The following is a 20,134-nucleotide window of genomic DNA, read 5'->3' as shown; positions in this document are numbered from 1 at the left end:
CTCAAGAGACATGGGTTCGATCCCTGGGTTGGGAAGATCCGCTGGAGTAGGAAATGGCAACCCACCACAGTATTCTTGCCTGGGAAATTCCATGGACAGAGGAGCCTGGCGGGCTACAGTCCATGGGGTCACAAAGAGTCAGACACGACTAAGCATGCATGCATGCACACACGCGTACGTACACACGCGAACACACACACACACACACACACAGGGCATTAACTGTTAGATGAAAGTGAAAGTGAAAGTCAAGCTGCTCAGTTGTGTCCCACTCTTTGTGACCTCATGGACTACAGCCTACCAGGCTCCTTTGTCCATGGAATTTTCCAGGCAAGAGTACTGGAGTGGGTTGCCATTTCTTTCTCCAGGGGATTGTGCCCACCCAGGGATCGAACCCAGGTCTCCCGCATTGTGGGTAGGCACTTTACCGTTTGAGCTATGTGGGAAGCCCTAACTGTTAGATGCCATTTTCCTAAATCTGTTCCTCTCTATTGGGATTTTCATGTTAATAAGCATAAATCTGTTTTCAAGACTATTTACTTTTTTTCTCAAACTGCAAAATGTGTTATAATGAATATTAAATATTAAGGAAATTGGTAAACATTTTTACAAAGGTAACTAATTTTACGACTCTATTTTTCTTGATACACGCCCTCTGCTGGGAAGAAAAGGGAATGACATTTAAGAACAATGTTTCTAAACCTTCTGCAGTGCCATTCTCTGATTTTTATATGCCTACCACTTATCCTATTTGCAGAGTAACTGAAATATAAAAATTTCTGGTCAGGTATGTGTGGGTCCATTCAAAGCCAGCTGTCCAATATACACAAGCTAAATCACCCCTTACACAAAGGAATGACATGCTCTTGTTGCTAAAAAGTTAGTGAATGGTATGACAGGAACATGTGAAAAAGATCCCTGGCTCTGGAATCAAGGCAGACTTGGGCAGGGATCACTCTTCAACTTACGCCCTGGGTGACTCTGAGAAGGTCACACTCCTGAGTCTCAGATTCCTCATCTATCATGCAGTGGTACCACCTACTAGCTTCTGGAGTCCGTAGAGAATTATTTTAAAGACAATGATGCAATCTGACATACTGACATGAAATAGAATCTTAATAAACAATAACTACTAACTTGCAAAACACATGAATTATCAACACTTTCCTATTAAACTAGTTTATTTGGTCTAAATGTGGAACCTGTAAGAATAACCTACATATATAAAAACTGATTTGGGAACCACTGTAATTATAGAGCCAACAAAAATCTTGCCACTGCCCTATTCTCCTCTTCTGCCAATTAGTGAGGGGCTTATGCAGGTTAGGACTTCCTGGGTGGCTCAGATGGTAAAGAATCTGCCTGCAGTACAGGAGACCTGGGTTCGATCCCTGGGTTGGGAAGATTCCCCTGGAGGATGGCATGGCAACCCACTCCAGTATTTTTTGGGGGGCTTCCCTGGTGGCTCAGACGGTAAAGTGTCTGCCTACAATGCGAGAGACCCAGGTTTGATCCCTGGGTCGGGAAGATCCCCTGGAGAAGGAAATGGCACCCCACTCCAGTACTCTTGCCTGGAAAATCCCATGGACTGATAAGCCTGGTAAGCTACAGTCCATGGGGTCACAAAGAGCTGGACACGACTGAGCGACTTCACTTGTCACTTCACTTATACAGGTTACAAGAACAAGGTCAATATCATAAATCCGTACAGTACTTTAAATCCTCCAGTGTGTCTAGAAAATGTGTGTTGAATGTTGAAAATGGTTATCTCTGGCTAGTAGAATTTAAAATGACTTTTTAAACTTCATAGTTCACTACAGTGCTAGAACTTTTACTAAGAAGTACAGTTCACTGACTCAAAAATAGTAATAAGTATTTCCTTGAAACAAATTAAGCCAATCACTAACCCCATTTTTAGTGGCTCTGTTTTAGTGCAATGGTTCTCAACAACTACAGTTTTGCCCCACCCCCAGGGACATCTGGTAATGGCTGGAGACATTTCTATTTCACCTGGGCAAGTGTTACTGGTATTTAGTGGGTAGAGGCCAGGGATGCTGGTAACATCCTAAAATGCACAGGAGATACCTACACACAAATTATCTGGTCCAAGATGTCAGTACTGACAAGGCTGAGAAATGCTGCATTAGAAAGTAAGAAATCCAAGCTAAGTATATTGGTGGTGGTTTATTATATTAAACTTTATATATCTATATTACATTTATATTAAACATTTATTATATTATACTAATAATAGTATATTATTAATATATAAATCCATGATCTCCATCTCAACCATACCATCTTGCAATTTTTGCCTAGTATTTTACTCCATAGTCAGTCTTGAACTTCTCATTAGTCCCAGGCACTTAAAAAACTGGTTTGCTTCAGGCTTACTCAGTAAATAGAAGGCTTGGAACTCACCTCCAATTCTAACTCCAATCCTGGTCTCTTCTAGATATACCACAGGTGCCAACATAAAGACAACCCCCTCCTCCCCAATAAAAATGGACTTGAGGTTATTCAGGTGTCTTCCCTTCAAATAAGTATCTAGTTAGAGACTCTTCCTATGGAGAAGCACATTGCTGGCAAGTAAAGTGTAACATGAAAAATGTTAAAACATGATTCCAGCTCTGAAGGTATTACAATCTGATAAAGGTAAATTGTACACAGCACTTAGTTCTGTGAGCCACACATACACTATATGCACATGTGTGTGAACACACACATATTAAAGATACAGAAAAATGAACATGGGGAGGAATGACTATGCGTAAGTTACGGGTAGAGAGTTTGTGAATGTGGATCAGAAAAGGAAGAAGGAAGAGTCTTGCCTAAGATAATGACACTACTGGGGTATGAAGATGTGAGGTATCTGCTCCAGAAAGAGATCCACCAACAAGAATAATCAGCTCAAAATTATGTGATAAATCTGATGCAGATGGGACTGGGCAATCAAACACCTGACACTGCTACCTTCCAAAAATGAAAATATCACACAGACAGATGGGTAGGACAAGTAGCATAAACATTCCTCATCTTCCCAGTCACAAACATACACCTTTAATTAAATGAGGATCTCCAGAAACCACCATCCAATGGCCACTAGCTTTGCCTAACACTCAAAGTCAGTGACCTCAGCTGGAAAATACAATTCCCACACTGTCAACTTCTAATATTTTAGGCACATTGGTATCGATAGAACCATACCTTTGTCATCAAGCCAACCATTAACAAGTGATATTAACACATAAGAGAAGAGAAACAAGACCATATAGCTATCAGTATTTATAAATGACTACAAATTATAAAAATTCAAACAGTAACTACCTTTGCTATACAATACTGTGTAATTTAGAGATACTAAGCTTCTAAATCTTTGAGAAACTTGTCATTCCTCAGTACTTGCTTATAACTACAACTAATAATAAATAATCTTAATTTCCGCATGAAGTAAATTAAGCACCCAGATCATTAAAACAAAATGGACTTGTCTTAATGGCTATTCCAATTCTTAAAATACTGAGGCTGTGAGTTTCTCTATGATAAACTGTTAAGTGTTTGAAAAAATTAACTTAGAGGAATCAGCTCTAGAGCTCAAAGTGAAGTGAAGTGAAGTCTCTCAGTCGTGTCCAAGTCTTTGCGAACCGCATGGACTGTAGCCTACCAGGCTCCTCAGTCCATGGAAACTTCCCAGGCAAGAGTACTGGAGTGGGTTGCCATTTCCTTCTCCAGGGTATCTTCCCGACCCAGGGATCACACCCGGGTCTCGTGCACTGCAGGCAGACGCTTTACCGTCTAAGCCACCAGGGAAGCCCAGGGAAGAGCTAAAAAAGATAAATGAATATCAAATGTGGTGAAACGGAAGCATATGAACATTAAAGGTAAGCTCTCCAGGTAATTCTCAGACCCTCAAGCTCAGACCCTCTTCACCATACTTGAGAATCACATAAAATACATGAGAAAGCAAGGTTTCAGCAAATTACAGAAATGAAGACTCTCAAATTTATAATCAAGCAAAAAAGATTATTTTACCTTTTAGTGATGATAAGTAAAGTTGATATTTCTCTCCACCACATTTTATTCTCTGACAAAGTTCAGGCAGCAGTTTTTTCCACCACAAAGTCTATCTTGGGAAAAAATGAGTACTTTTAAAGTTTGATGCATTTTATACTCAGATTTCTAACAGGAAGAAAAAGATTGTGCAAGGAAGCACAGGGCAAAAATACATCAACTTGGTTAAGGCAAAGACTTTGTTCAAAGTCTTCTGCTTAAACTATAACGTAAGTCAGATTTTTACCTTGAAAATCTTAACAATATGTATACTGTACATATATATGTATACCACTATAAAATCAAAAACTCTTCTAATCTTAAAGACCAGATAACCCACAAAGGATTTTCTCATCATTCATTATGTTTTCAAAATCTTCAGATAATAGGGGACTTCGTCTCCAAACAACAGATTTTTAGTGAAGATAACATACCAGCACAATACATGTTAACAGCCTCTAATAGTACTCAAAACATGTAACCTATTAAACATACATGCTCTTCTGACCCACATAGTCCTGTGAGGTTGGACTGGCATAATCTGTCCCCATTTTGCAGAGAAGGCAACAAAATTATCATTTGATTATCAGAGATAAAGACTAAAAAACATAATCTGAAAAGCATACCCGATTCTCTTCTTTCAGCTCATGATTAGCATACGGGATGACTGCCTCCGGGCATCTCTCTAACAGCCTGTCTATGCACTGGTCATACTCTTTCAAACGCGTATGACACAGAACATGGACACTGAGGCCAGCAACAGTATCTTCTGAGAGTGGCTCCAAGAATGGAACGATGGAAGCTATGTCAAATGAAGGACCACATATAAGAGACTATGAACAGAAAAGTGAAATGTTATGGAATGAGGCACCCAAAAAACTAAAGCACAACATACCAGAACACAATTTTTTAAAAAAAATCTCACTTGTCAAAAAAAGAAAAAAACATGCAATTTTAGAGCACATGCTTGCTTTGAGTGGACTGCATACTTAAATGAATGGGAAAGCTTTAAGACTTTATCCCAAGGACATAATCAACATGGTGGTCAAGATTTATGTCCAATGATGTTTAACTCAAGAATATCCATAATACTGAAAAACTAGAAGAAATCTAAACATTCATCAAGAAGTGATGAGTAAATAAATTATGGTACATTCAAATGATGGAATATTTTGTAGCTATCAAAACTGTTTTCAAAGGCAGTTAAGGACAAAATGCTGCTCATGATCAAATCAGTTAAAAAAAATACAAAATTATATTCAAAGCATGATCAATTTTGTAAAATCTACATAGGTACATGCCTTTGGAAGAGCATCAAAATTTGAAATAGAAACCAGTTCACTGCAGAGAAGGACAACGTCCACTTTTGCTTTCTTTTTCACACTTTCCAAGGTTTCTATAATACGCATGCACCATATAAAAACCAAAAATAAAATTTAACACTTAAGAAACCTAAGCAAACTAAGAACTAATAATCTGTATCAATACCATTTGCTGCAAGCTAAATGACTTAGAGCAGCTGTTATTTCAGTATTCAGAACGTGACCAACATTTTACTTTTAAGCATTTAAACTACTAATATTAATACTACTTTTGATTATACCACCAAAATAATCTCCGCTTCCCCTTTATTCTGGATAAAAATGAAATGGTCATATCCTGATTTTCTCCTTCTTTTATCCTTTTTACTACAGCATCTTCTCAGACTCACAGGAGAATGTGGAACATGAACTATCCATTTACAGTCAGCATTATGATTTTACTCCAAATATCTATCAAAGAATGGCTAGGAGAATAAGGTTGGTCTGTTTCCTTCCTGCAATATTCACTTTCATCTCAATAATTTTCTGACAGTAACGTAGCAAATATGAAATAAGATGATTAAAGTGAAATGAGTCAAAGCTTGGTACAAAATGGGTTACCCAGGAACTTTTAGATATTGAATCCATATCATCAAGAAGTTTAAAAATAAGAAACACCAGACACAGAATTCCCTGGAGGTCTAGTGGTGCGTCCACTGAGGGGACACAGGTTTGATTCCTGGTTGGGGAATTAAGACCCTGCAACTGCAAGATGTGGCCAAAAAACAAAAAACCACCAGACAACCAGACATGTATCACTGGATAAAAAATGGCCCACAGGTTACTACGACTCTTTAAAATATTCAATGTTGTCTGCTCCTCACCAGTGTGTTCCTTTTTCCCTCCCCAATATTGGAAATGGACTCTCTACCCTCAACACAGGCACTATTTATTCCCTTTTCTGATCTCCTTGGGACTGGAATTTACAGAATTCTCTACACAATCATACCTGTGGCTCCAAGAGGAGGGAAATGGCAAAAAGGTGAGGGGAGGGGACCAGGACAATTCTGGTAAAAGGCAGGCATTTACTAGCTACCGTGTTCTAAACATAGTAGTGCTTTTTTTTTTTTTTTTTTTGATAGATTTATAGATTGTTTTTATATTAATTTTTGCACAAATATACTATTACAATGTTTTTTGAGGACAAGAGACAGAGACATATTAAATCTGTGTGGTGGTGGTGAGCTGGTGGGTAGAGGGAAGTCAGACAATTTTGAAAAAGCTCTTTAGGTGATTCTGAACCTCCTCATTCCGAGGTAAGAAGAGACGAGATCTTTTTGTTTCTTGATAGTTCTTTTTTTCTAAATGACAAGATTGATTGATTGACCCCAGATAATTTAGAAAAGAGTTAGAGTTAGGAAAAGGATTTAGAAAAATTTAGGCTAACAACCTTCTATCCTGTATCAGTAAAGACTCCCTTTTAAATACTTTAAAATGGATTCTAAAGGTCAATGAATTATACTTTTTCAAGCATAGATTTTAACTATGCTTTGAAGCTTTATAGGGGATACTTAATAGCACATATTATGACTTTAAATATATAATTAACACATATATTCTAGGAGGGCAAGGTCTTGCCTGCCTCATTCAAGGCTATACATCAATCACATGTTTATGATCTAGGAATATTTGTGGAATGAACACATCTGAGATTTAGCCCTCAGCAGCCTCTGTATCATAAGGGTACTAGAGATAAGAATCTGCAAGAATCTTCTTTGGTAATTTTTTTAAAAGCGTAAGTAATTCTCTATCTGGAGACATCATAGGCTGACTAGAGGCTAAGACTAAGCAATATGGTCTCTTGAGTTTCCCTTCCTGACCTCCACTCCCAATTTGACATTTTAGTTTCGAAAAGCAGTAACTACACTTACACCAAGTTCCCAGCATAAATCAGGGGTTGCAAAAAGCCTAACGAGGCCAAACCAGATGACGAAAATGTACAGAGGCAGCTGGGTATAAGGAAAATGGACGCCAGACACTCCGCCTCTGGACCAGGGAGACTGGAGACGAGCGTGGCAGCCAGGACTGCGCGAGCCTGCGTAAGGGGGGAAACCACGAGGGGCTCCAGCCCACAGGCCTCAGGCAGTGAGGGCCCAGGAGTACAGCTGAATCGAAGTGCTGTTGAGTTTTTCAAAGAGAAACTTGAAACTCAACACTTCTTCATTTGAAATCTCAACTTTCACATGTTAGCAGGTACACTGGGCAGACCAAACACAACAGATGTGAGCATTATGTTCAGTCCTCAGGCCACTGACTCCATCAAATACAATCCCGTACACTTGCAGCCCAGCCCCACCCACCAAGTCAGATGTGGACTTCAGTTCTCACTTTCAGTCAAAACACTGTCGAGGTCAGAATTCTTGCAGCATGGGCTACATTCTCTTGATCATATTTCTTACTTTAAAAAAAGTCTGGGGCACATGTGTGCCCGTGGCTGATCTGTGTCAATGTGTGGCAGGGGCCGCCACAGGGTTGCGAAGTGACTCTCCTCCAATTAAAATAAATTAATTAATTACAAAAAAAAATCTGGGACTTCCCTGGTGGTCCAGTGGCTAAGCTCCAAGCTCCCAGTGCAGGAGCCTGAGTTCGAACCCTGGTTAGGGAACTAGATCCCACATGCCACAAGAAGACTGAAGATACCACATGCTGCAACTAAGATCCATGTAGCCCGATATATAAATTAATAAATATTTGGGGAAAAAAATCCTTTAAGGAACCAGATGAGCTGGCCACTTTAATCTATTTCCTATAAGATAGATAGGAGTGCTTGGCTTGGGCTAGAGGCCTAAACTGTATGAGTGAACGCTAAAATTTTAAAAATTAATTAATTAAATTAAAAAAAAAAGTGAATCACAATGAAAACACCACGAAGCATTTGCCATACTTTCATTTCACAAAGCATTTTCAAGCACATCCTGAAAATGAGGCAAGACTGTCACAGGACTCGGTGAAGTTCCTCACCCACCCACCAGCAACAAAACCAGCCTTCCCGTCAGCAGTTTCAGGCAGAAGCAGCAGGAATTCCCTGCAGGGCTGCTGAGGATGCCTCACTGTAGATTCTGTCACCCAAACTATACACTCCCAGTTAACAGGACAACTGGGAGCGTACCAAATTTAACTCCTATACTATATTATAATATACAAATTGATAAGAAAAAGCAGCATCTTTATTTACCTGTAATTTTGAAAGGTCTTCCATATAATTTTTGTCGACTAAGGATTCGGATGAGATTAAGACATTAACCCATGGATTGATTAAGCCATAATGACTACAGGTATTTATCTAAAATGTAAAAGAAATTTATTATAAACAAAGTACAATAAAACAAGGTTTTCTTCATCTATCCCACAAAAAGCAAGCAGTCTCCAACTTTCTGCTGTGTCTCAAAATTAGTTATACATTTTCTTGGGAATGGGATGAAAGTCTGAGAATGTATTCCCCTGGGAAATGTTTCAGCCTTGGTGCTTCTTAATGAACAAATCTTTACTAAATATTTCCTAATATTTTAACTTTCAAAAGAGTGCAAAGAGACAGTGTCTAACAAAAAGGGTAATACTTCTTTTAAGCTAATTACATTTAAAAAAAGTTAATAAGGGCCTGACATGGTGGTCCAGTGGTTAAGACTCCGTGCTTCCACTGCAGGGAGCACAGGTTCAATCCATGATCAGGCAAGTTCTGCATGCCATGCAGCGTCGCCAAAAAAACCCAAAAAAGTTAACAGTAACATTGAAAATGATTTTTATTTCTACTACTTTCCTTGGGAGGTAAAACCTCTTCCATAAGTTCTGAAGAGAATTCCCATAAAGACTCCCTTATTCAAGAAAATCCACATTAGCCTTGCATCCATAAGGGGTAAAGGGACTCCCTGGGGTGAGGAGACCAGGAAGCGTAAGAGCAGAGTTGTCAGAGCGGCTCAGACTGCAAAAGAGCTCTAGACTGTGCAGCTGACAGGAAGTGGGAGTCTAGGGAGGAAGTCTCTCTCCCACAGGCCTTCTGCAGTTCCTCTCCCAGCAGGGAGGTCGGCAGGTGTCTCTTCTCTCATGTTCTATTTCATGACCATCACCTACGGGAGTGCAGATGGGTTTCGGGGAAAGCCCTATTCCCCACACTTTGGCTACTGAGGCACCACTACAAGGAAGTAATAAAGAAGTGGTAGGAGGCGCTCCTTAGAATATAAAGTTTCAAATGTGGATGTCACTTACAGGCAAATTACAGGTGTGTTTTTAACTCCTGCTTAAAGAAAGAATCTGGTAGAACTTCCCTGGTGGTATAGTGGATACAGATCAGCCTGCAGTGCAGCGGACATGGGTTTGATCTCCAGTCCAGGAAGATTCCACATACCATGGAGCAACTAAGTCCACGCACCACAACTATTGAGCCTGCGCTCTAGAGCACGTGCTCCGCAACAAGAGGTGCCACTGCAGTGAGAATCCCCTATAGTGCAACAAGAAAGCAGCCCGTGCTTTCTGCAATTAGAGCAAATACGCACACAGCAATGAAGATCCAGGGCGACAAAAAATAAAATTAAATAAATAACAAAATTTAAGAGTCTGGTAATATTACGTTTGATGTTATACTGTTAAAAATAAGTGTCATTATCATAATGTGTATAAAGTTTGATTCACTGTAGTATTCCATTATCTTACCAGGTCCTCTGATGTTCTCAATGGTGTGGTGTCAGGAGGCTGCCTCTTCGATAATCTCCAGATGTACTGTGATGTGAGCTTGAAAAAAAGTTCCTGAAGCACCACATCTGGGAGACAGGCTACCAGCTGAGCTTCCCAAAAGTCCACTAAGAGCTGAGGGATCGTGTCTCCATCTTTACCACAAAGCACCTTGAGAACAGTGAAACAAGCCCCTATGGCTCAGATAAATATAGCACTGATCAAGTTACAGCTGGTCTGAAAAGCACTCCATCACACGGGCCATGTGTTCAACAATTTATCCACTAGCATTAGTGACGTGGAAAAAGCCAATTTAAACATTTCAACATACTCCAGGTTGCATGAACAGAATTTTTCAAGAAACATTTTTTTAACCTGTACTTTTTTAAGTGGTTATGTGTAAGTCTGGTATTTCAATAAACAATGAAAACTTGCTTGTCTTATTCTATTCCTCACTTCCCACCAACTTCATCAGGCCATCCAAAATAACACGTTCAAAGGGACAAACCTTAAAGAAGGAATCTGCTTCTTCTATTCCAATTTTGTTGTTCTTCTGTAAGGCCAGGACTGAAGCAACAAGCAATCCAGGCTGAGTCTCCTTCAAGTGAACTGCAAACTCAGTTGGAACAATCTGTCCTTTCCTCTGCTGAATCAATAGCCGAGGTTCCAGAATGAAGCCACATACCAACTTCATCTTCAGATTAAAAAAACAAAATTTAGGAACAGAATATACATTGCATTCATCTTGGAAATACATGCTACTGCATTCAAGAATCACTGATAAGCCATTAACAATTTATTGTAATCTCAGTTTTTAATTACAAAGACAATTCTAAGGACATCATTAATAACTGTCTTCTAGAAGTTATTATTACATAGTTAAGCATCAAAGTGTCAAATATTATAGACAGCTTTAAATTTAGGTCTACCTAGGATTCTTCAAAATTATGAAAATTCATCTTCCTAGAATTCTACTCTTCAAAGTAGAGGACATCTCAGTGTTGACTTGCTCTCCTCACCATAACAAAATGTGCCATTTGTACAGCAATAAAGAACTTCTGCTCTTCCTGGTTACACCTGAGAGATAAGTACTCAACTAATGTCACTTCTTCATTTCTTCCTCGACTGATTAACTTCTTTGGCTCATGTCCCTACATGGCCACTCTTCCAGGGGGAAGCCACCTTTTCTTTGATACACCATTCAAATGCCTAATCTTTCACAGTTATTTGTGATCTTCCCAAGGGCAGGCTATTTCTGCAACTGCTGGACACCTGAGGCTCAAGGTTAACATCCCACTTGCTGTACTTGAATATACACCACTGTTCTGTTTTTAGGGACACACCCCACACCTCCTCAAGCCAGGTCACACTGTCAGCTTAGGGCAGAGCCCATATGCTCTTCATTACCAAGCACTGTACTCTGAATAAATCTGACACTAAGTTGAAAAGTCTTTGGATACCCCTAGCTACCATTTATCATTTATTATTCTTTCTCATTTCCAAATCCAAAGCCCACGCACTCCCACTTTGGGTCACTTCCTTTTAATATAATATTAAGTCTATTTTCCTTTACCACTAAGGAAAAATGAGCTACACAGAAGCCAGAAAAAAGATAAACACCTCAGGACCACTGGGTCCTACGTTAGCTGGCTATTAATACTAGGTACGGCGCCATACCTCTGAATGGCTTTTCATTTCATTCCTGTGCATGTCAAGATCTCCCATTTTCAAAGCCATTGCTGCCTTGGCCAATGTCACTAAAACTGATGAAAATCCAGAAGTATCCAGCTTCCTTAAATATTTTATGGCAGTTAAAGGATCAATATTCTTCATAGAAGGACTACAGAGAATATGTGGCAGTTGCTTCGGCTCAGCCGCATAAAACATCTGAACTACTTTTGCTGATAATTCCTTTGGTGAGCAAAGTGAGAAATAAAAGGTCAGTCAGCCAATAGAAAGCAACAAAATCTGCAAAAAAAAAAAAGGATAAAAAAGCAAGATACAACATTCCAATTAATATAAAATTTCACACTATGTTTTGATTTAAAAAGAGAGTTGATGATAGCATGGGAGATCTGAGGTGACCTAACATGATCTCTTTGTACCAAGTTGTGGTCAGTATTTCTAATACTAACAGGTGTTCAGAAGAAAACAAATACTGGATTAAATTCCACTCCAAAGTCCGTTATACAAAATTACTACTTAGTACAAAATATATTTAATATACAAAAATAATATTTATAGAAGAAAATTTCATTTCTCTTAAAACCTTAAAATATTTGGAATCACAATACCCAATTCTGCATATTTGTATTCAACTATTTAAAAATACATGAAAGGGAGGACATCCCTGGTGGTACAGCAGATAAGAATCCACCTGCCAATTCAGGGGACACAGGTTCAATCCCCGGTCTGGGAAGATCCCACATGCTGTGGAGCACCTAAAAGCTCATGCACCACAACTACTAAAGCCCGTGCTCCGGAGACCAAGAGCTGCAACTGACGCCCGGGCACCCAAGAGCCTGCGCTCCACGAGAGAAACCACCACCATGAGAAGGCCACGTACCACAACAAAGGGTAGCCTCTGTACAGTGCAACGAGAGAAAGCCTGCACAGGAACAAAGACCCAGAACCACCGAAAAATAAAAAATACATGAGGGGCTAAAAACAATCCTTAAAAACGTCTGAAGGTTGCTGGGCCAGGATTTTATAAAAAAGTTTTAGACACTTGGAGAGAGGAGCAACTAGGGTTTTGTAAAGGGCTGTGGATGAGAAGAAGGCAGGCAAGGCCCAGGTTCTCTGCCATTCTTCTAAAGACATGCCACTGTCACACGGGCAGGTCACTCAACCACAGTGGCCCGCATCTCCCTGTCTATGTAATGAGAAAGTATGAGAAGATGATTCTAAGTTCTTTTTCAAGCTGTAATTCTATGAGCATTATTAATGAAGAAAAAGTGCACCCTAGTTACCTTTTTTAGAAAAAAAAGACTATACTACCAATGAAAATACTTGGAACTTAATTTTTAAAACAGAATTGCATAAAAAGCTAAAGTGAAAAGTTAAAAATACTAGATCTAACTAAGCAGGAAGTTGTATTCACTTCACTTAATTCTTCATCCAGGTTTTCATAAAGTGAATGATTAATGTAGAAGATTAATCCCCGCTCGTATTTCTGTGGTCCATCCTCTACTGCCCAGTCCACTCGGTTCAAAACTTCCGCCATAGACAAACCAGACATCTTATAGTATGGCAAGGCAAGGTGGGAATGCTGGGTTTCAAGCCTAAAGGGAAGGAAGTGGGAAAAACAAAACCCTCAGATTTGTCAATTTTAGGTTTGGATGTCTAACACATTTGATAATAAACCAGATCATGCTTTCCAGAAGACACAAATACTTTTCTGTGGCCAATAAGAGCTGGAACAAATTCCTAAGTTTTGTTCTGCAAAGTCATTCTAATTAATGTAGCTTCTTTTTGCTTACTTATAATAAAATCAGAGAAACAAGTGAATTTTAATATTCATAATGCAGCTCTACAAGAATGGTGTTTATAAGCAGGAAAGTGTTAGTTGCTCAGTCACGTCCAACTCTGTGTGACCTCATGGACTATAGCCCTCCAGGCTCCTCTGTCCATGAAATTCTCCAGGCAAGAATACTGGAGTGGGTAGCCATTCCCTTCTCCAGGGCATCTTCCTGACCCAGGGACTGAACCTGGGTCTCCTACACTACAGGCAGATTCTTTACCATCTGAGCCACCAGGGGAAGACCATAAGTAGGAAAAGCCTTTCATTAATTTATAATGACTCCCGTGGTTCAAGTAAGCCTTTAAAACAATTATATTAAAAAAAATTGTAAAGATCATTCTCAAAAACAGAAATCATTATTCTTCCTAGTGTCCTTTTCTGACATTATAAAACCATTGATTACTACGATTAAAACCACAGACTGTCCAACTAGGATCTCTCCCTCAAAGCTAACAGGCAATAGATGAGTAATACAGTTGTCTCAGGTATTTTAACTGGTCATGCCCTACCACCTCCCAAAGGCCTAAAAAGAAACTTCAAATTTCTAAATTAACTGATGGGAGACACAAACACTGCTCATCTAATAAACTGTAAGTCCTTGAGTAGGAACAGGTCATGTTTATCTCTCTAAGCTTAGCATGGTACCTGGCACACAGGATGTGCTCAACAAGTGCTAAGGAATAAATGAATAAATAAATCACAGCCCCTCATGTGTCCTCCCATTTGTCAGGTAACTGCCAGAAGTGGAAAAGTTGGTAAGTTACACCTGAAGCTCAGGTGGCTTCTTTAGCGAGCTTCCAAGCAGCATCACCAACCTGCTGTAGCAGTCGCCAAGGTGCCCACAGCTTTCTTTAAATGCTTCTAAAAGCTCTGCCTTTTCTCCAGGTTCCAGCTGACTGGCATCCATCAGGGCCGCTCTCACTAATAGGTGAGCCTCACTGAGAAGGTGGATGCAACTCTGGGTTTTTGCAGTCTTGTAGGCGTTACTGTAGTCTACCTAACACACAAAGAAGGCAAGCAGTTCATGATGCTGAAGACATCGCCCCAAAGTTTCCCAGGTCTGCAAGTTGTTTTATAAAGTTACTATCTGAACACATTAAATCCTAAGAAATAAAAAGTGGTTATTTACCATTCTGATAAGGCTTAGCTAAAGTGGCTTTCTTCTCCCCCACAACCAGTTTATGGTATGAGCCAGTTTATAAACATACAACAGTATGAGCCAGTTTATCACATAAATGATTGTAAATACTCTGTTACACAATGCTAACCATCAGAGAAAGCACAATTAGTACTATAATACTAATGATACTGTTAACTCAGCAATAATTTGATCACAATTTGATACAGCTAATGAACATATCTGAAAGACTTAACTATTTTTAAAGTTCTATGATTTAAATCCTTCTCAAATTTAGATTAAGCATCCTTCCTTTATCTTAGTTTCAATTGGTGAATTTAGATTCTGCTGCATCTAATTCTATAACTCAGTGGGCTTATACAAATTTTCACTAGCTAATCTGAGTCAATCAGTATTTTTAGACTCCAATAGGCAAATCATCTGGATGATGTCTAAGACTTTCAATTAAATAAGACTGAAAACACAGGACAAAGCTGATAAATTATCAGCATTAAAATGCCAGGGACAAATCAGGCAAAACCTTCACCTGATGACCAAAATGAACATTACTGGTGAAGGACAAATGAATATTCTGCACCTCCCCATGTGAAACTCTGAGAAAGATACAACATCATCTACATAGAGTTCTGGCCCAAATCTTTGTGACCCATGGACTGCAGCCCGCCTGGCTCCTCTATCTGGAATTCTCCAGGCAAGAATATTGGAGGAGGTAACCATTCCCTTCTCCAGGGACGCCCCCGACCCAAGAATCAAAGCTGGGTCTCCTGCATGGCAGGCAGATTCTTTACTGTCTGAGTCACCAGGGAACCCAGCCAAGAACACATAACCTCAATCTAATCATGAGAAAAGAAAAAAAATGAAATGAAATGAAAAAATAAATGTTTAAAAGGTAGAGGAGGAGAAATATTTTTCAAAACTATCTGTTATAAAACAAAGAGTGAAATCTAAAAATGCAACAATATAGTGAAAAAACAAAAAAGAAACAGTCTTACAGATGCAGAGAACAAACTGGTGGTTACCAGTGGGGGAAGGAAAAGATAAAGGAGTAAGAGTAAGAGGTACAAACTACTACATATAAAATAAATAAGCTACAAGAATATTCTGGACTACACAGGGAATATAGCCAACATTTTATAATAATTATAAATAGGCTATAACCTTTAAAATTGTGAATCACTATGTTTAGACCTGTAACTTACAATATTGGACATTAACTATACTTCAACAACAACAAAAAGAAAACAAGAAAAGTTTTTTTTTTAATAAAACAAAGGCTATGAACATATTTTGGATGAAAGGAAGCTAAAGAGACATGACAGTTAAATACATTACTTGATTCCTAGACTGGATCCTGGACCAGAGGATGGGGGAAATGCTACTAGGCTATTACTGGATCAATCAACAAAAATGGAATATGAACCATAGACTAAAGTATTGTGTCATTGTTAAATTTACTGAAAGACATGTGTGTGCTATAATTGTATAAGCAAGTATCTAAATTCTTAGGAAACATGCATTGAAATATTTAGGGGCATTGGGCTAGGATGTATGCAATATACGTTCCAATGGATCAGAAGAAAATATGCAGGCATGATTGTGCATTTAGAAAGTACAAGAGTGCAAAAAGGGAGAGAGCGGCTTCAGAATGAAGTTGAACATCTCTTTCTGGTCACTGGTTTCCAGAAGCTCATTGAAGTGGATGATGAACAAAAATTTTGTACCTTCTATGAGAAGCTTATGGCCACAGAAGTTGCTGCTGAGGCTCTGGGTGAAGAATGGAAGGGCTATGTGGTCCCAGTCAGTGCTGGGAATGATAAACAGGGTTTTCCCACGAAGCAAGGTGTCTTGACCCATGGCTGGGTCTGTCTGCTACTGAGTAAGGGGCATTTCTGTTACAGACGAAGGAGGACTGGAGAAAGAAAGTGCAAGTCTGATGGGGTTGCATGGTTGACGGTAACCTGAGTGTTCTCAATTAGGTCATTGTAAAAAAAAAGGGGGAAAGGATATTCTTGGACTCCCTGATACTACTGTGCCTCATCGCCTGGGGACCAAAAGAGCTAGAAGAACTCAAAAACTTTTCAATCTCTCCTAAGAAAATGAAGTCCGCCAGTATGTTGTAAGAAAGCCGCTGAACAAAGAAGGTAAGGAACCTAGGACCAGAGCACTCAAGTTCATTGTCCTGTTACTCCATGTGTTCTGCAGCACAAACGTGGATGTGCTGCTCCAAAGGAACTGTACTAAGAAATATAAGGAAGAGGCTGCAGGATATCCTAAGCTTTTGGCCAAGAGAATGAAGAAGGCCAAAGAAAAACATCAGCAACAGACTGTCAAGAGACAGAGGCTGGGCTTCCCAGGTGGCTCAGTGGAAAAGAATTCACTTGCCAACACAGGAGACATGGGTTCGATCCCTGATCCAGGAAGATCCCACAGGCTACAGGACAACTACGCCTGTGCACCACAACTACTGAGCCTGCGCTCTTGAGCCCATGTTCTGCAACTACTGAGCTTCCACGCCGCCAGCTACGGAGGCCTGTGTGCCCTAGAGCCCATGCTCCAGAACAAGAGAAGCCACCGCAATGAGAAGCCCTTGCAGCCCAACTAGAGAGCAGCCCCTGCTCGCTGCAACTAGAGCAAAGCCCGCACAGCATCAAAGACCCAGCACAGCCAAAAATAAAAATAAATAAATAAAAATATTTGAAAAGAGAGAGAGAAAGAGATGGAGGCTGTCCTCTCTGAGAACTTTTACTTCTGAGTCTGAATCCAGTCAAAAATGAGATGTTCTAAGAGTCACAAATAAATAAGATCAGACATCAAAAACAAAAAAAAGAGAGAGAGAGAGACAGAAGCATAGCGGGTATAATGTTGACTATGTTGACTACGGGTAAATCTATGTGGGGAATATACTGTTTTTATTTGTACTATTCTTATTCTTGCAACTTTTCTGTCGATTTGAAATTATTTCAAAATAGTTTATAAAAATCATCAGGGATAAGTAGACAGCTGTCACTCTTAGAAAAGGAATAAAGATCCCCACAGGACAATACCACAAGTGCTGTGGTGCCCTAGGACCATCTGTTAATATTTCAAAGAAGTGTGAGACACAGACATATGATCTGAGATTTCTTTCCGCTCCATTTCATGATTCTCTTGCCAGGGTTCAAAGTAAAGGTCGAAGGCTATTTATGTTTAGACTGGCTAATCAATTCCCATAGGAGAGTGAGTATGAATAAGGGAGTCTTATTTTAGTGATGGGAATTTCTCTTAGATCCTCAAATGTCATGAGCTGTGAAAACAAGAAGGTGAAGATATACAGTCCTCTGTAAGAGCCTTGAAGCTGGCTGGTTGTGGCATTCTGACTGTGTGATACTTAGAATCAATTTCTAACCATCAATTAGACTCTAAATTTCTACAAAGCAGAAGTCTGAAAGGAATACCATTTCTTTGTACAGTTGCACCGGTGAGATCGTATTCACAATATACAAATTCCACCCAGCTTCAGCTACAGGAGGTGTCTTGGGATTAACACTGGTACCTTTTCTAGAACTAAAAGCAAAACAAAGGACAAGAATTGTAAGACAAGACATATTATTAATAAAAGGCAATTTTAAATGGTAAATACCAGATACCTAAAATATTATAACTCTGATACCATTTTCATTTAGTATTTTCTTTGGTGATTTATGCGGGAGACCCAGGTTCAATCCCTGGTTTGGGAAGATCTCCTGGAGAAAGAAATGGGAACCCACTCCAGTATTCTTGCCTGGAAAATCCCACGGACGGAGGAACCTGGTAGGCTATAGTCCATGGGGTCGCAAAGAGTTGGACATGACTAAGCGACTTCACTTTCACTTTGGTGATTTAACTACACAGTAGATTTTTAAAGAACATTAGTGTATAACACTATGTAGGCCTAACAGCAGTTAACGTTCTACACTCACGTGGACTGGTCAACCAACCACTTCCAATTCATTCCACAAGTATTCTTAAGTGGGCAATAAGCTCAAAGAGCAGGCAAGACCTCTCAAAAAGAACACAGACTTGGCTGTGAAAATCCCTGCGACCTGGCTCTCTCCAGCACGTAGCCTTGGTGAGGCCAGGGCTGCTGGGAAAATGTAAAACACAGAACTGTAAGTCAACTTAAAGCACTATCTTATTTCCAGCTTTCACTGTATGAAGCATTTTCTGCAGTATGCAGTCTTTTTTAAAATGCAAAGTTTTGGCCAAATGAATTTTCAAATACATTAAAATTTTTAAACCATTTAAAAAATATAATACTTTTAAGACATCAAATGTATAAGATTGCAAGTTATTTTTCCTCTTGCCAGAAAGCTTTTAGGATCAGTCAATTTTAGACCACTTTGTGCACACTCTAAGTGACCAGTTACCCATGGCAACCTGGTTATTTCTGCGGGTGGAACAAAGCACAGACACAAATAATTCAAAAATGCAAAAACTACAGTGTTTGATTTGAAATACACTGTATGTTCCTTGCCCCCTGCCCCCAACAGATTTCTCTCCTACTTAAAATTTCCATAGAGGAATGTTCAAATTAGATTGCATTCCCTACCACTAAGTTCACAGTATAGGAAACACAGACTAGAAGCATAACCACTTTGGAGTTAACCATTTTATCCCAAACAATGTGAAAGCAGAGAACTGAAGTTAGAATTAACCTCAGATTAGAAGAATGCACTTTTATTTTAAGGTAGATTAACATAGAATTTATACATCACAAATGTGCTTTCAGGTAAGAAATGCATTAGTTAATTTCTTTTCAAGTTGAAATACCAGAAAAAAAAAAAACTTTGGATAAAAATATTGCCACTGAAAGGTCAAGGAAGAAAAATAATAAAGAGCTTTGTAGTTTGGATTAGCCTAAGGGGCTCAATCTCACTCATTAGTAACACAGAAAAACATATCCTTTAAATTCTTATTATATAATACCACAGATTTTTACTGAAACAGTTTTATAATTTATTTTCTTCTAAAAGCTCACAGTCAATTACAAAGGATATTATAGAGAACATTAAAACCTTCTTTTCTTACTCTGGAAAAAGAACAGCTAGAAAACCCATCTGATCATTCAAATTTTTGATTTAAAAAAAAGATTAGTGAAGATGTACACAAAATATACCAGTAACACAATTCATTCCAGAAACTTTGGCAAGGATGTCTGGGGGTGAAGGGCATGCTTACAGAAACCTCTTGGGTGACTCTCTTCTCTCCGGAACGGTTTCAGGGTCTGCCTTGGTCAGAAGTACAACGTGGTTTTTAAAGTGACAGATGGCTTTCAAGCCTATGAAAAGCTGTATTCTTAAAGCACAGACATCCATACTGATAGGTGGGCAAGCCTAATAAGGAAAAATTCACAAATTTAGCCAAGGAATGAAGTACATGAAC

General features: G+C 39.2%; 2 protein-coding genes and 1 pseudogene across 6 annotated transcripts in view; 2 read left to right on the top strand and 1 right to left on the bottom strand.

The window, feature by feature from the left end:
- CP (ceruloplasmin) overlaps positions 1-10,509 on the top strand; it is a 60,332-nt gene extending 49,823 nt beyond the window's left edge. The window contains exons 19-20 of the mRNA XM_086387110.1: positions 5,745-5,849; positions 10,062-10,509. Coding sequence (XP_086243236.1) covers positions 5,745-5,848 — 104 coding nt within the window. The 3' untranslated portion in view covers position 5,849; positions 10,062-10,509. The remainder of the gene's footprint in view (positions 1-5,744; positions 5,850-10,061) is intronic.
- The window catches only part of HPS3 (HPS3 biogenesis of lysosomal organelles complex 2 subunit 1), a 41,072-nt gene that overhangs the window by 1,131 nt on the left and 19,807 nt on the right, over positions 1-20,134 (bottom strand). For 2 of the 5 annotated variants that reach the window (XM_086387323.1, XM_086387163.1), the window contains exons 7-16: positions 19,931-20,085; positions 18,169-18,277; positions 14,412-14,593; positions 13,177-13,357; positions 11,754-11,987; positions 10,585-10,770; positions 10,059-10,247; positions 8,587-8,694; positions 4,677-4,883; positions 4,033-4,123 (exon numbers count right to left, since the gene is read on the bottom strand). In XM_086387323.1, the coding sequence (XP_086243449.1) occupies positions 4,033-4,123; positions 4,677-4,883; positions 8,587-8,694; positions 10,059-10,247; positions 10,585-10,770; positions 11,754-11,987; positions 13,177-13,357; positions 14,412-14,593; positions 18,169-18,277; positions 19,931-20,085 (1,642 nt within the window). Of the gene's footprint in view, positions 1-4,032; positions 4,128-4,676; positions 4,884-8,586; positions 8,695-10,058; positions 10,248-10,584; positions 10,771-11,753; positions 11,988-13,176; positions 13,358-14,411; positions 14,594-18,168; positions 18,278-19,930; positions 20,086-20,134 lie in introns of all 5 variants that reach the window. The other 3 variants (XR_015158746.1, XR_015158788.1, XR_015158772.1) reach the window with 3 other exon arrangements.
- On the top strand, positions 16,380-17,508 carry LOC147379282 (small ribosomal subunit protein eS6-like; annotated as a pseudogene).

Source organism: Bos grunniens, chromosome 1, assembly GCF_055505025.1.
Source record: "Bos grunniens cultivar Pamir isolate PY7600 chromosome 1, Bosgru_T2T1.0, whole genome shotgun sequence".
NCBI lineage: Eukaryota > Metazoa > Chordata > Mammalia > Artiodactyla > Bovidae > Bos > Bos grunniens.
Note: the sequence above shows the minus strand (reverse complement) of the source record. Positions and strands in the feature narration are given on the sequence as shown.